The sequence below is a fragment of the Tenrec ecaudatus genome, chromosome 4, assembly GCF_050624435.1.
Source record: "Tenrec ecaudatus isolate mTenEca1 chromosome 4, mTenEca1.hap1, whole genome shotgun sequence".
Classification (NCBI taxonomy): Eukaryota; Metazoa; Chordata; class Mammalia; order Afrosoricida; family Tenrecidae; genus Tenrec; species Tenrec ecaudatus.
In genome coordinates, this window is record NC_134533.1 from 3608601 (window position 1) to 3621903 (window position 13303).

At 55.1% G+C, this 13303-nt stretch overlaps 1 protein-coding gene across 5 annotated transcripts in view; it reads left to right on the forward strand.

Annotated features, from left to right (window-relative positions):
• Positions 1–2280: 2280 nt before the first annotated feature.
• Positions 2281–13303, forward strand: part of SHANK2 (SH3 and multiple ankyrin repeat domains 2) — a 395141-nt gene continuing 384118 nt past the window's right edge. For all 5 annotated transcript variants that reach the window (XM_075547967.1, XM_075547968.1, XM_075547969.1 and 2 more), the window contains exon 1: positions 2281–2487. In XM_075547967.1, the coding sequence (XP_075404082.1) occupies positions 2281–2487 (207 nt within the window). The remainder of the gene's footprint in view (positions 2488–13303) is intronic.

Here is a 13303-nt window from a genome sequence, read left to right on the forward strand (position 1 = left end):
GCCACCACACGTTACCAAAGGTTGGCGTTTCCCCATCCTTTCTCCAGCTGTCCCAAGAAAACAAATGGGCCCCCATGGCGTAGGGTCCGTGTGAGGACCCCCCCCCCCCACCCTCTCGAGCTGAGAGTGCCCATCTGGTCAGGCTTCCTGGCTGCAGTTGCACCTGCCCACCACCAGCTCTGGAGCTCTGAGCTCTGCCGACACACAGCATGCTTGTGTCACCTTGTGCAAAGGGCCCGGTTCTCTGGTGCTGTGCGTCGGACGGCATCGGCACATAGCTTAGTCGCTCTGACAGCTCGGCTCTGTGAGGGGAAGAGACCCCCATGGTGCCAACCGCCCTGAGCAATGGGGAGGGCCAAATGTTCCCGTTGCTCTGGGCAGCACTGCCCTTTGTTGTTGCATGAAGCAGACTTGTATGTCCTTCCTTGCACACAGTTGTGGTCTCACAGATGTGGAATTGCTAGCTTGGCATGGCACTTATTCCCACAAATCCCCAGGGTTTCCAATCCCAGGCAGGTTTTCCCCACCCTCTCTGGACCCTTGCCCCACAAATATGTGGGGGGTTAGAGCAGGGGGTGCCTCTCGATGGTGGGAGGGGCCCCCTACAGTATGAGCTGTGTGTTTGTGGGAAACTTTACACGCTGGGCTGCTTGCCACAAGGCCAGCAGGTCGAAACCACCAGTGGCTCTGCAGGAGAAAGACGAGGCTTTCTACTCCCATAAAGAGTTAGAGCCCCGGAGACCCACAGAGGGCAGTTCTGTCCTGTCGTATGGGGTCGCTGTAAGCCAGCATCCACACAGGGAGTTTGAGTTTTATTCCCCTGCATCACGGGGAGCTTGAGCTCCCAGCTGCACTCCGACCTCTCAAGAGACCCCCCCCCCCCGAGTCACAGTATTGGGGTCTGCCACCCTCCCAGCCCTGGGGGATGTGATCTCGTTTTAAAGCATCTCTGTTCTGTTCCCACGCTCCCCAGAAGCAGGACAACCTCAGGGCCACCTCTTGGTGGTCCCAACCTGTTTCTTTCTCCCCTGCTGCTCACTCTCATGGAAATCACCTGTGGGAACCTGCTGCCTGGCCTTAAAGAGGCACAGCCTGCCCACAGCCCTCCGCTTCACCCTCGGGAGCTGTGCTCATCGCTGAAGGAGGCCGGTCCTCCAGGGTGTCACATTGGGGGTTCCCGGCCCCCAGTGCCTTTCCCACTGGGGTCCTGGGCACTGCCTGCATGGGGCTCAGGTCTCTGGGTTGCGGGAGGACTTGGGAGGCATTACATCTTCCCCTGTTTACTGCTGCTGAGTGCTGTTGAGACCACCCACCGGCCCACTCCTGATTCAGGGGGCCCTCTGTGAACAATGGGACCAGGTACTCCCAGGTCCTGCTCCTTCTGAGTTGTAGGATTCTCTGCTGCTGTCTGGAAGCTCTGCCAAGACAGGTTCGCATCCTAGCAGGCGGGTGAGGGCTTGGCTTGGAATGAACCCGGGTCGCCCGCTTGAAAGGCCAGAGTTCTGCCACTGGAGTTTCTCAAGCCAACTTGAAGATCCTCCAAAGGAGCCGTGGCAGCGGCGGGCTTACACCTGGGCTGCTGGCTGCAAGGTCAGCGGTTTGAAACCACCAGATGCTCTCGGGAGAAACTCGCTGCCTCTAGTCAAGACTGACCCATAGTGAGCCCATAGGACAGGGTAGAGTGGCCCTTGTAGGTTTCTGAGACTAGGAAGAGGAAGCCCATCTTTCTTCCGAGAACAAGCTGTTGGTTTCAAACTGCTGACCCTACAGGTCGCAGCCCCACACATAACCACTTTGCCGCCAGGACTCCTTGCCTCAGAGAAAGACAGGTTTTCTACTCCTGTCGGAGTGACAGTCTTGGAAGCACACGGGGGTGCTATAAGAGATTTGATGGCAGAGAGAGAGTAAGTGCTCCCAGCGCTGGTGACGTGGTGGCTGTCCACTGGGCTGCTAATCGCAAGGCCGGCTGTAGACCACCAGCCCCCCCATGGCGGAGGGATGAGGCTTTCTGCCCCATAAAGAGGTACCGTCTTGGAAACCCGCAGGGGCACTCTGCCCTGTCCCGTAGGGTTGCTATGAGTTGGCATTGACTCGATGGCAGTAAGTTTGAGTTTGGTTTTTGAAGCTTTGCGCAGTAATCACACTGGCTCACTAGGACACTGAGTCCTGGGTCTCCCAGAGCAGGGACCTCTCCGACCCCTGGGTCCCCTGCTTTGACACCCACATCTCCTTGTTGCCTCCCCTCTCTCCAGCGCCGCCCGCCCCTGACAGATGGCAGCCATGTCTCGCAGCCCCACGTCCAGCGAGGACGAGATGGCCCAGAGCTTCTCAGACTACTCGGCGGGCTCGGAGACGGACAGCTCCAAGGAAGAGACCATCTACGACACCATCCGAGCCACGTCGGCCAAGCCCGGCGTGCCCAGGATGGAGGAGAGCCACGCCCACACCCTGGTGCTCAGGATCATTATTCAGGACCTGCAGCAGACGGTGAGCGCCCTGCCCTGCCACCCCCACACCCCCATGCCCCAGACCCGAGCAGCTAGCCCTGCAGCTCTGGGCAGCCGTAGCCATCCCGTACCGGCCCCTGAGCTCCGGGGGCAACACGGGGACAGCGAAGGGCCGCGGCTGGGCCAGGGCACAGCTGCGTGGGACAGAAGCCATTGAGTTCATTACTGTATTGATTCTTGGACAGCCCTCTCATCTTCTCTCTCCCTCTGTCGAGTTGGTCCGACTCCTCATGGCCCCTCACGTGTGCCCGGGTCCCTGGTTGGAGTCACTGTGTCCATCCATCCCGTTGAGGGCCTTCACCTCTCTCGCTGCCCCTCTGCTTTCCCGAGCATGACATCCGTCTGCAGGGACTGGTCTCTCCTGTCGACACGGCCTCAGTGCACGAGGCGCAGTCTTGCCATCTGTCCTCCCTTCCAAGGAGCTCCTTCCTAGAAGGACGTGCTTCCCAGGCCACGGTTCTTCCAGGACAGGTTTGGTTTTCTGCTTCCTGTCAGAGCGGGCAGAGGACTCTGTGCCGGGGAAGATTCAGTAGTAGTTCTCGGGATCCAGGGGCACCCAGCTTGGTGTCGTCCGTCGGTCCCCTGTGGGAGCGGCTGTTTTCTGTGGGGTCTTTTGGTCGCAGGGTGCAGGTAAGGGTCTTCCTTGCTCTTGAGTTGGGGTCAAGGAAGTGAGCAGTGGGGCTGGGTGCAGGGCATGGCCAGAAGCTGTCCCAGGAGGCAAGTCTCGTGCGCCGTGGCCACGTGTCCTACACTCGAAGAGCTGAGGCCACGGTGGGGAGGACAGGCCCATGCATTGGGGATCTGCGATGGCCTCTGCCCGGCGTCCTGCCTGGTGACTGTGTATCTTGGCCAGACCTGCCCCCACTTTGCCACTGCTGTTGAGCCGGCTTCTAGGTACAGCCACCCCCCACCCCCACCCCCACTCCCGGCAACTCGATGGCAGGGCGGGTTTGCGTGGTGTTGTAAGGTGAGCACTGGCTTCCCAAGGTCAGTGTTTCACAGCCTGCCACAGTGCTCCTGAGGAGGACGACCAGGCTGCCCGCTCCCACCCCAGACCAGACCCACCTCACTGCCCGATGCCGACTCATGCAGAGACCCGACAGCACAGGTAGAACTGCCCTTGTGGGTCTTGGAGGCTGTAACTCTTCACTGGAGCAGAGAGCCTCTTCTTTCTCCCACAGAGTGGCTGGTGGTTTCGAACTGCTCACCTCGAGCCAGCAGCCCAACAAGCCGCCCAGTGCGCCACCCCCGATATAGCGTGGATGTGAGTTGGCATAGAGTCACTGGCCGGGGAGTGGTGTGCTCAGAGGATGCGGGCGCAGGTGGAGCTGCGGGGTGAGCACTGGGCTGGGACTGGGATCCTTCAGCTGCTCCAGTGGGAAGGACGAGGCAGGTGGCTTCCGTCAGGACTGACGGCCTCGGAAACGCTGTGGGGCAGTTCTGCTTGGCCCTCAAGGGGCGCAGTGAATTAGAATCAACTCAGTGGCAGCGGGTTTTGTTTGGGGGGCTTATGAAAGCTATCCAGAGCCTCGTGGGGCAGCAGTGCTTAAGGCTGAGGGTTGGAACTCCCCGCTGCTCCGAGGAGGAGCGAGACGGTCTGCCTCCATCATGACTGTCGGCCTCGTAACCCCACGGGGCAGCTTGATGCTGTCCTCTGGCTCGATGAGTTGGAATCCACCCACTGTCAGTAAGTTAAAAATGTTCCCCATGATCCTCATGGGCAAGAGGGCTCCGTGGTTGTCACCTGTCTGGGGAAGGTTGTAGACTCGCCTCAGGGGATGGAAAAAGATACCTGTGTAAATATCAGCCAACCACACATGGTGATTCTAAACAAGCAGAATGCATTGGGGGGGGGGGGGGCTGAGTGTCTGAATGGGCCATCCTTGGCCACAGAGGCCAGTCAAGGGGAGCAGGGAGAAGTGCTGGCTGACTGACCACTGAGGGCAGGGGTCCTGCTCAGTGGGAATTGAAGACAATCCCAAAGTAAACAGATCCTGGACCTGAAACTGCAGCTCATAGTGCACCTGTGCCTCAACCTGCGCAGGGGTCAGATGCGGGGACCAGGCACCTCCCATCCATGGCTGAGTCCTCCCCCAGAGCTGGGACCCTGCAGACATGAGCGGGGCGGGGCCATGTCCTCCCCTCCCAGGTTCCATCAGGGCCACCCAGGAGGCTGGGGAAGAGCTGACTGAGCCCAAGATAGGAGGCTTGTCAACACACACATGCACACTCACAAACCACCTGCACTCGCACATGCATACACACGGACACACGGACACGCTTATGCAGCCACCTCAATTCACACATGCATATACACACCACACCTACGCACACACTCAGCAATATGCCCGCACATGTACGCCATCACACAGCCATGTATGTTCACAACCACCCACACTCACAAACACATGTACACTCGCACACACAGGCACTTGAGTACTATACACAAACTCACACACATATGACACACACACTCATGTACACCCACGCACCACACACACAGGTGCACACAGGCACTGTCCACAATACCTCCCCCATTAGATATACACTCACACATACCACATACACATACATGCACACACAGACACACTGTATGCATATGCACACACATACACGTTCTTGCACACTTTTGCATACAGTATATGCATGCATGTACACATACACTCACACTTTCACACTCACACAGTATATGCACACACATATACTTATAAGCACAGCCTCACACACTCGTGTACACCGGGTGTCCATACACAGCACACTCAGACCCTGGGCAGGCGCCTCTGTCCGGTGGAGGCGAGTTAGCTGGAAGGCATAGCTGAGTGGTTCTCCAGGGAGTCCTGAGGGCAGGCCCTCTGTGCACCTGCGTCCAGAAATGTGGCTGGGGTGTCCACCACTGCCCCCCTTGAGCTGTGGGGGTGCTGCTCCAGGGGCTGCAGCTCTGGGCCTGGGGCACTTGGTGGAGCCTGCCCACACTGGACTTCCAGCACAGCACAGCCGGCCAGAGGCAGGAGGCCCAGGGCCTCTGCAGTGGCCCAGGCTCAGGCTTGGCAGCCTCACCCTGTCTTTGTTTCCAGGAGATTCTCCTGCGGACTGTGAGGTCCCTGCGCTGGGCCCCTTCCTCGCAGTTTGCAGGGACACATTTAGCTGGCTCTTCCCTCCCCACGTCTGGTTCCTAAGAGCTGTCGCCCTGCCCTGCTTCTTGGACCGGGTTGCCTTCCACTGTCATTGTGTGTGTGTGTGTGTGTGTGTGTGTGTGTGTGTGTGTGTGTGTGTGTGTGTGTTTCTGATGGGTCCTAGCTGTTTCTAACTAGCGGTTCCTAGCTATCCGTTTATAACTAGCCATTTCTAACTAGCGTCTTCTAACGACCTAGCCATTTCTAACTAGCATCTTCTAACGACCTAGCCATTTCTAACTCGTCATTCTATCTAGCTGTTTCTAACTAACTAGCGGTTTCTAACTACTCCATTTTTAACCAGCCATTTCTAACTAGCATTTTCTAACTAACTAGCCTTTCTAACTCATCTGTGCTGTCCTTCGGTTTGGGTTTTGGCTTCAAGTTTGTTTTCTGTGCCTCCCCCCACCCCCCCATCACCTCTTTAAAAACTAGGACCCAGCATGTCCGTGTGCTGGTTTCCTGTCTCCTCTTTCTCCCCTCCATCAGAAAGCCCCCTTGGCTGGCTTGGCTCCCAGTGTCATCGGGGGGTGCATCCCCCAAGGTGTGATGCGTGCCCCTCGCTTGTCTCGCCCGTGAGGTCTTCGTGCCCACTCCCACCCCCCTGGGTCGGTGGCTTCCTCTCCTGCCACACTCAGGTCCGGTCGGGTTGTGTGGGGGTGGAGTTTCCTGGCTCTCTCCCTGCTGCTCGAGGGGCTGACTTCTCAGCTGCAGAGAAGAGCCAGAGCGTCCAGTCTCAGGGTCAGCCCCGGCTGTCCTGGGTTTGTCTGTGCTGGGTTGGGTGCCGGCTTCACCCTGTCTCCTCAGGAGTCCCAGGCTCCTGGGGGGTCTGATCCCCCCTCTGTCCTCTGGATGCTTCCTTTGGCCCCCCTTGGGTGCCTCCCCTCCCAGACGCACAGATGGGCCTCCTGGTCAGGGGCAGTCAAGGGGCAGATGCTGGTAGATGCCCCAGGATTTACGTGTCCGTCTGTCCTGCACGGAGGGTATTGGTGAGGGGTGGTGGCCTTTGTCCAGGGAAGGGGGCTGGATATGGTGGCCTTCCCTCAGGACAGGGCCTCTCTCTGGGCCTTAGGAGATGGATGTTTTCAGAATCAGACAGTGTCTGCTTCTTACTGCCACAGAAGCAAACTGGTCCGTCTTGGTAGAAGGATGGCCAGAATACTTCTTAGAATCAGGGGTGGGGAGACTCTGTGCCATGTGCTTTGGATATGTTGTCAGGAGACTAGTCCCTGCAGGGGCAGCGAGCAAGAGGAAGGCCCTCCATGAGATGGAGGGGCACAGCAGCTGCATCCACAGGCTCACACATGAGAACACTTGTGAGGGTGGCACGGGGTGGGCGGTGCTTCCTTCCGTTGTCCATCTGGTCACTATGGTCCAGAGCCAACCCAACATCACATACTGCTAATAAAACAATAATGATGATTGATGATGTTTCTCAGGGGCTGTCAGTCCCTCCATTGGAACACAGGGGCCCTAGGTGAGCAGAGTCCAGCTGGGTTCCCGTGGCCAGGCAGGGAATGGCCAAGGGGTTCTCAAGGTGCTGAAGGCGCCCTCTGCCCCTCAAAGTCCTTTGACGCGCACCTCGGGCCCATGTGTGGGCGAGTGCTGGCAGAGACCTCAATGCTGGCCTTCCGGGAGGGTGTTGAAATGGCTCTTCCGTCACTCTCTGAGTGGGGACAGTGGATGTGAGGCTGTGAGAGCATGACCCATGTGCTGACTGTGGCCTCTGCACTGCAGGGAGGTGGGCTGGAATGACCCTCACACGACCGAGGGCAGCCTGGGTCACTCAGCCCCAGCGCTGCCCCTGTGTCAGGCCACAGCCCAGACAGGCCAGCTAATGGCCTCCTGAGATGCTCACAAATGCCCGAGAAGAGAGAGTCCCCATCTCTCCTGCAATCGATGGTTCCACTTGTTCAGTCGATGGGCCTCTGAGGTTGGCACCTCATTTAGGAGAAGCCTCCCCACTGCCATCCTGAACTCCTCAAGGCAATTCATGATCACCCCCTCCTCTGCTCCCCACCAGGTGTGTGCGTACACACATACACACACACACCACACTCTCACCCTCCCACACACTCACTCACACGGGCTCCCACTCACACCTGCATGCGCACCCCCTGGTCTGCACTCTCACAATCACACACACACACATACACACACTCACACACGCACACTCACGCAGACCCAAAGACACTCACGTTCACCAATGTGGACACACCCATGTACGCGTTCACAGACTCACTCTCGTAGCCACACAATCACACACATGCACAGCCACTCCCACCGAAACACCATTCACAGCCCCACCATCTCACACACACACACACACACACACACACACACACACGCTCACAGTCACAGACCCACACAGTCTCTCCTACAATCACACATATGTACCTACACACTCACTCACACACACAGACTGACAGACACATAGTCAGTCCTACAATCACACACACGCACCTACTCACACACACACACACACACACACACACACTCACAGACTTACAGACACACACTCAAATTGCCCCTCAAGGCAGCTGCCCAGTCTCTGAGACTGACAGGGTACTGCCTGACCACTGCCCACCCTCCCCCCCGCCCATCCCCATCAACAAACAAGGAGGCTCAGGCATCGGGTGCTGCTGCATGGGACTGTCCACACTGTGTGAGTCTGGGGGACCTGCCCTTTCTGCTTGTCCCCAAGGACAGAGGCTCCCAGTTCAGGCCCTCACCCCTCGGAGTCTGTCTCCTTCCGGTCAGTCCTGCCCCCATCCCCACCTCCTTGCTAGGAAGTTTTGCTTCTGAACATCTGGAGGATGCCGTCCTACGCTGGGCATTTCTGAGTCCCTGACCTCATTCATCAGGGGAGAGGGAAGCTTCTAGACCAGTGTCTCCCGCTCTGCTCTGCACCTCTCCCTGGGGAGAGAGGGTTCCAAAAGGTCTGTACAGGGATGGCGGGCTCCCTGTTGAAGCCGCATTTGGACAAAGCTTATCAAACGCAAACCCAATTCCAGGGAGCCTATCCTCACCTGACGTGGTGAAGCCCGGTGGAGTCAGTTCTGACTTACAGTGACCCAGTGCACAGCAGAAGGAAACAGCCCGGCCCTGCGCCGTCCTCACAGTGGTGCCCAGTCTGAGCCCAGTGCTGCAGCCACTGAGTCCATCCACCTCGTTGAGGGCCTTCCCCCGTTCCCTGCCCCTCTGCTTCACTAAGCACGATGTCTTTCATCAGAGGCTGGTCCCTCCTGACATATAGTTAACGTATGTGACCTGGCAGCTAAGGAGCATTCTGGCTGTACTTCTTCCAAGAGACTTGCTGTTCTTCTGGCAGTCTGTGGTGCTTTTAAGATTCTTTGCCAGCTCTGCAGTTCAAATGCGCCTCCTCTCCTCCAATCTTCCTTATTCCATGCCCAACTTGAACCTGCGTCTGATGGGGCATCTGGCTCCCATAACTCACGGGGCAGTTCAACCCCAGTAGAGTGTTGGGTAAGCTTTGAATGGCTGTCCACAAGATCTGTGGTTCAAATCCATCATCTGCTCTGAGGTGAAAAAGTTGAGGCTGTCTGCTCCTGTACAGACTCACAATCTGGGGGGCCCCTGTAAACGGCCACCAAGAATTGGTGCCCACTCAGTGGTAGTGAGCTTGGCTTAAGTGGATCATTCTTAACAGAAAGATCAAGTGCATATGAGGGGGTGTCCCTCCTTCCCCCCAAAACCTGGAATTTTGCTGGGCTGGGTCGAGCTTTCCTAGTCTGCACTTTTCCCACTGGGTGAGCATCGAGCAGTTGCTCTTAGTGCACCCAGCGGCATCACCTGGGAAGGTTCTCCCTGGTCACAATGGATTTTTTTTATAAAAGCAGTTTCACTCCAACCCCCTTTTTTGGGATTGCTGATTTAAGAGAATAGCATGTGACTGTGAAATTTTGTTTCCTGCTTGGGAAAAATGCCGCAGAAACTTGTGATGTTGAGCACCGCTTATAAGGACAGTGCTACCGGGTGTACGAGTGGTTGGCTCACTTCAAAAAAGGTGAGATGACAATTGATAACAAACCTCATTCTGGCCGTCCATTAACTTCCCCAAAGGAGGCAAATGTCAGCTTGTTGTGCATTTGGAGTTCGTCCCTCCAGGTCAAACTGTTCGTCAAGCTTCTATTTAGAGGTTCTGCAGAGATTGCATAACAGTGTGCGTGTGGCACAAACAAGACCTGCTTTGTGGCAGATGGCAGACGGTTTTGCTACCATGACAATGTACCTGCTCACACAGCCATCTCAGTGCACCAGTTTTGGGCAAAAAACAGCATGTCTCTCTTGTCCTGCACACCTGACTCACCTGATCTCGCTCCATGAGACTTCTTTTTTGTTTCCTCAAATGAAGAGGGACATGAAAGGATAGTGATTTGATGATATAGAAGAGATGAAGAAGAAAATGAGGGGGTTACTGTCAGCCATCCAAACAGATGAGTTTAAAAAATGTTTCCAAGAAGGGAATCGCAGATTTGATGAATTATTAAGTATCATGGAGAGCACTTTAAAGGTGATAAGATTGTTTTGTAAAAAAACAACAACATAGCTTTGGGGGGAATTTTTCCATTTTGGTGGGTGGGTACCCACCTGGGTACCCGCCCCCCTCCTAGTCAGTTCTAGCTGTGTCCCAGCCAGGGCAGATCCCCCATCAAGTGTGTCTGAGGCAGCTTGGCCTCTCTCCTGGCATGTTCCTCTTCGGTGTCAGCCCAGCTCCCAGCGTGTGGTCTGCACCCCTCTCACCCCCTTGCCTGCGACAGTGAAGGACGTTAGCTTGGTCAGGGTCTCCCCTGGGACCTCGGGGGTGAGTGACTGCAGACACATTGACACCAAAGTGGAGCTGGCCCTGCTGAGGGACATGGAGGACCAGGGCACCAGTTGGGGCTTGGGGGCACTGGGAGGGGAAAGCCTGGTAGGAGGTAGATGGGTGGCAGGTGCTTTGGAAGGTCTGGGGCAGAGGAGGATGCCCTTGCCTTTAGAGTTGAGAAGGGTGACCCTGGTTTCTTGGGTGGGGGGTGCGGGCAGGGGAGGAAGTAGAAGCAGGGAGGGGCTCCTGCTGGAGTCTGATGGAGGAGGGCTGCTGGAGGCTGAGACTGGGCGGCAGGTGAGGTGGAACCCAGGACGTTTCTGAGGACCAAGCCCTTGAGGTGAGGGATGTGGTTCTGGCCCAGAGGTGGAAGAGAAGGTTTTGCTCAGTCAGCCAGTTAGAAAACTGGGACACCTCAGTCTCTCTGGAGCTGGGGCCTGGGAACACGATTTTCTTTTTTAATTGAGAAAAAAAGAGATGATGCATCTTTTTTTGTGTGTAAATTCTGAGAAAGTTAAACACACGGAAAACCAGAAAGAAAAGCCCATGGACACCAGCACATTCAGCACCCGGGTGGCAATCATTGTCAACATTTTGACACTTTTAATCACCGGATGAAACCACTGCTGATTAATTCAGTGCCCAACCCCGAACTGTCTCCAGCCCCATCTCCTCAAGACCCAGGGTGACCCTGTGCTGCCTCGTACTGCTATTGCATATATATAGATACACACATGTGCACACACACACATGCACACACACAATATGATGCACACACATATACAGCACAATATACATAACACACGGATATACTTATACATGCACACACATGCATATAATGCACACATACACACATGTACATACATATACATGCACACATACACCTATATACCTATACATACACATACATACATATGCAGACACATCACACATTTACACACACATACATATACATGCACGCATACACATACATACTCATACCTATACATGCACACACACATGCACATATGCACACAATATATATACAGCACACATGTATATATATATACACATGCACATATACATATATACATACCCACACACATATATATACACACATATATACATACACAAATGTGTGTATATATGCATACACATATGCATATACATACACACATATACATATATACACTTACACACCTATTCACAAATACACACTACATATATCACACACATATACATGCACACATGCATGTAACATGCCTATACACTGTACATATATACATGTATACATATAGAGATACACACATATACCTATGTGCACACATACACATACAAGCAAGGGGACTGCAAAAAGTAATGGAAAATGGAATGGAGATCATGGCATTTTTGCTCCTGGTGAAGGAAGCCTCTTCACACCTGCTGCTGCTGTTGGCTACCCTCGGGCTGGCTCTGCCCCACCGCGGCCTGCGTGTCTTAGGGCAGAGCTCTGCCGGCCCTGCCAGCCCAACACTCGTTGGGCCCATTGCTGCACCCTCGGTGTTGGTCTTCTTCCTTGCTGATGCCAAGCACGGGTCCTGCTGCGGGGGCTCACCTCTCCTGGCAACAGGTGTGGTGTAGGTGAGACCAGCCCCTCTCCTTGCTGATGCCAAGCACGGGTCCTGCTGTGGGGGCTCACCTCTCCTGACAACAGGTGTGGTGTGGGTGAGACCAGCCCCTCTCCTTGCTGATGCCAAGCACGGGTCCTGCTGCAGGGGCTCACCTCTCCTGGCAACAGGTGTGGTGTAGGTGAGACCAGCCCCTCCACCCTCAGTTCCCAGGAGCATCTTGGCTGTACTTCTTCCCAGACAGATATGTTTGTTTTTCTGGAAGTCCATTTGAAACTTGCTTTCTGTCTCTTGGCATTACATACTTTTTGGTTTGTCTTTATTGGTATTAGTTGTCCAACCATCCATCCCTTCTTCTATGCATTTAACCCACAAATCCATCCATCCATTCCTTTGTCCACCTTCCTACCCATCCACCCATATGTTCTCTTATTCACCTGTCCTTTCCTCTGCTCCTTCCAATTTTTCATCCTTCCATCCACTCATTTGTTCACCCATCTATCCAGCAGTCTAGTCATTCATTCATTCACCTGTCAACCCTTCTCTCTATATAGCCAGTCCAGCCAGTGATCCATTTCCTTATCCATCTGCTCTTATTCCCCTCACCCCTTCAATCTGCTGACCCCTCACTCACCCACCTATCCATCCATCCACCCATCCATCCATCTTTCCATCCATCCATCCATCCACCCACCCATCCATCCACCCGCCTATCCATCCATCCATCCATCCATCCATCCATCCATCCATCCATCCATCCATCCACTCACCCATTCACCCATCCACCCATCCATCTGCCCACCCATCCATCCATCCGCCCATCCATCTATTCATCCACCTATCCATCCATCCATCCATCCATCCACCCACCCACTCACCCATTCACCCATCCACCCATCCATCTGCCCACTCATCCATCCATCTGCCCGTCCATCTATTCATTCATCTCTCCACCCACTTTGCTCCTCTTGCATTGCATAAGCATGGTTCAGATCTTTCCATCCTCTAGGTGAATCCACTACACCTCTTGCAGAACGGCCTTGGGTTGTTCTGTTGGGGACAGGAAGACTTGGAGTCTGGCTCCCTTTGTGGTTTCAATCACTGGTTGCTGACGTCAAGGGGAACTCCTGGCTTTCCCTCTGCCCCCGCCTTCCCTGTGTGCAGGGAGGTGCACTGTCTCTCTGATCCTAAGACGAGTAGCTTAAGCTC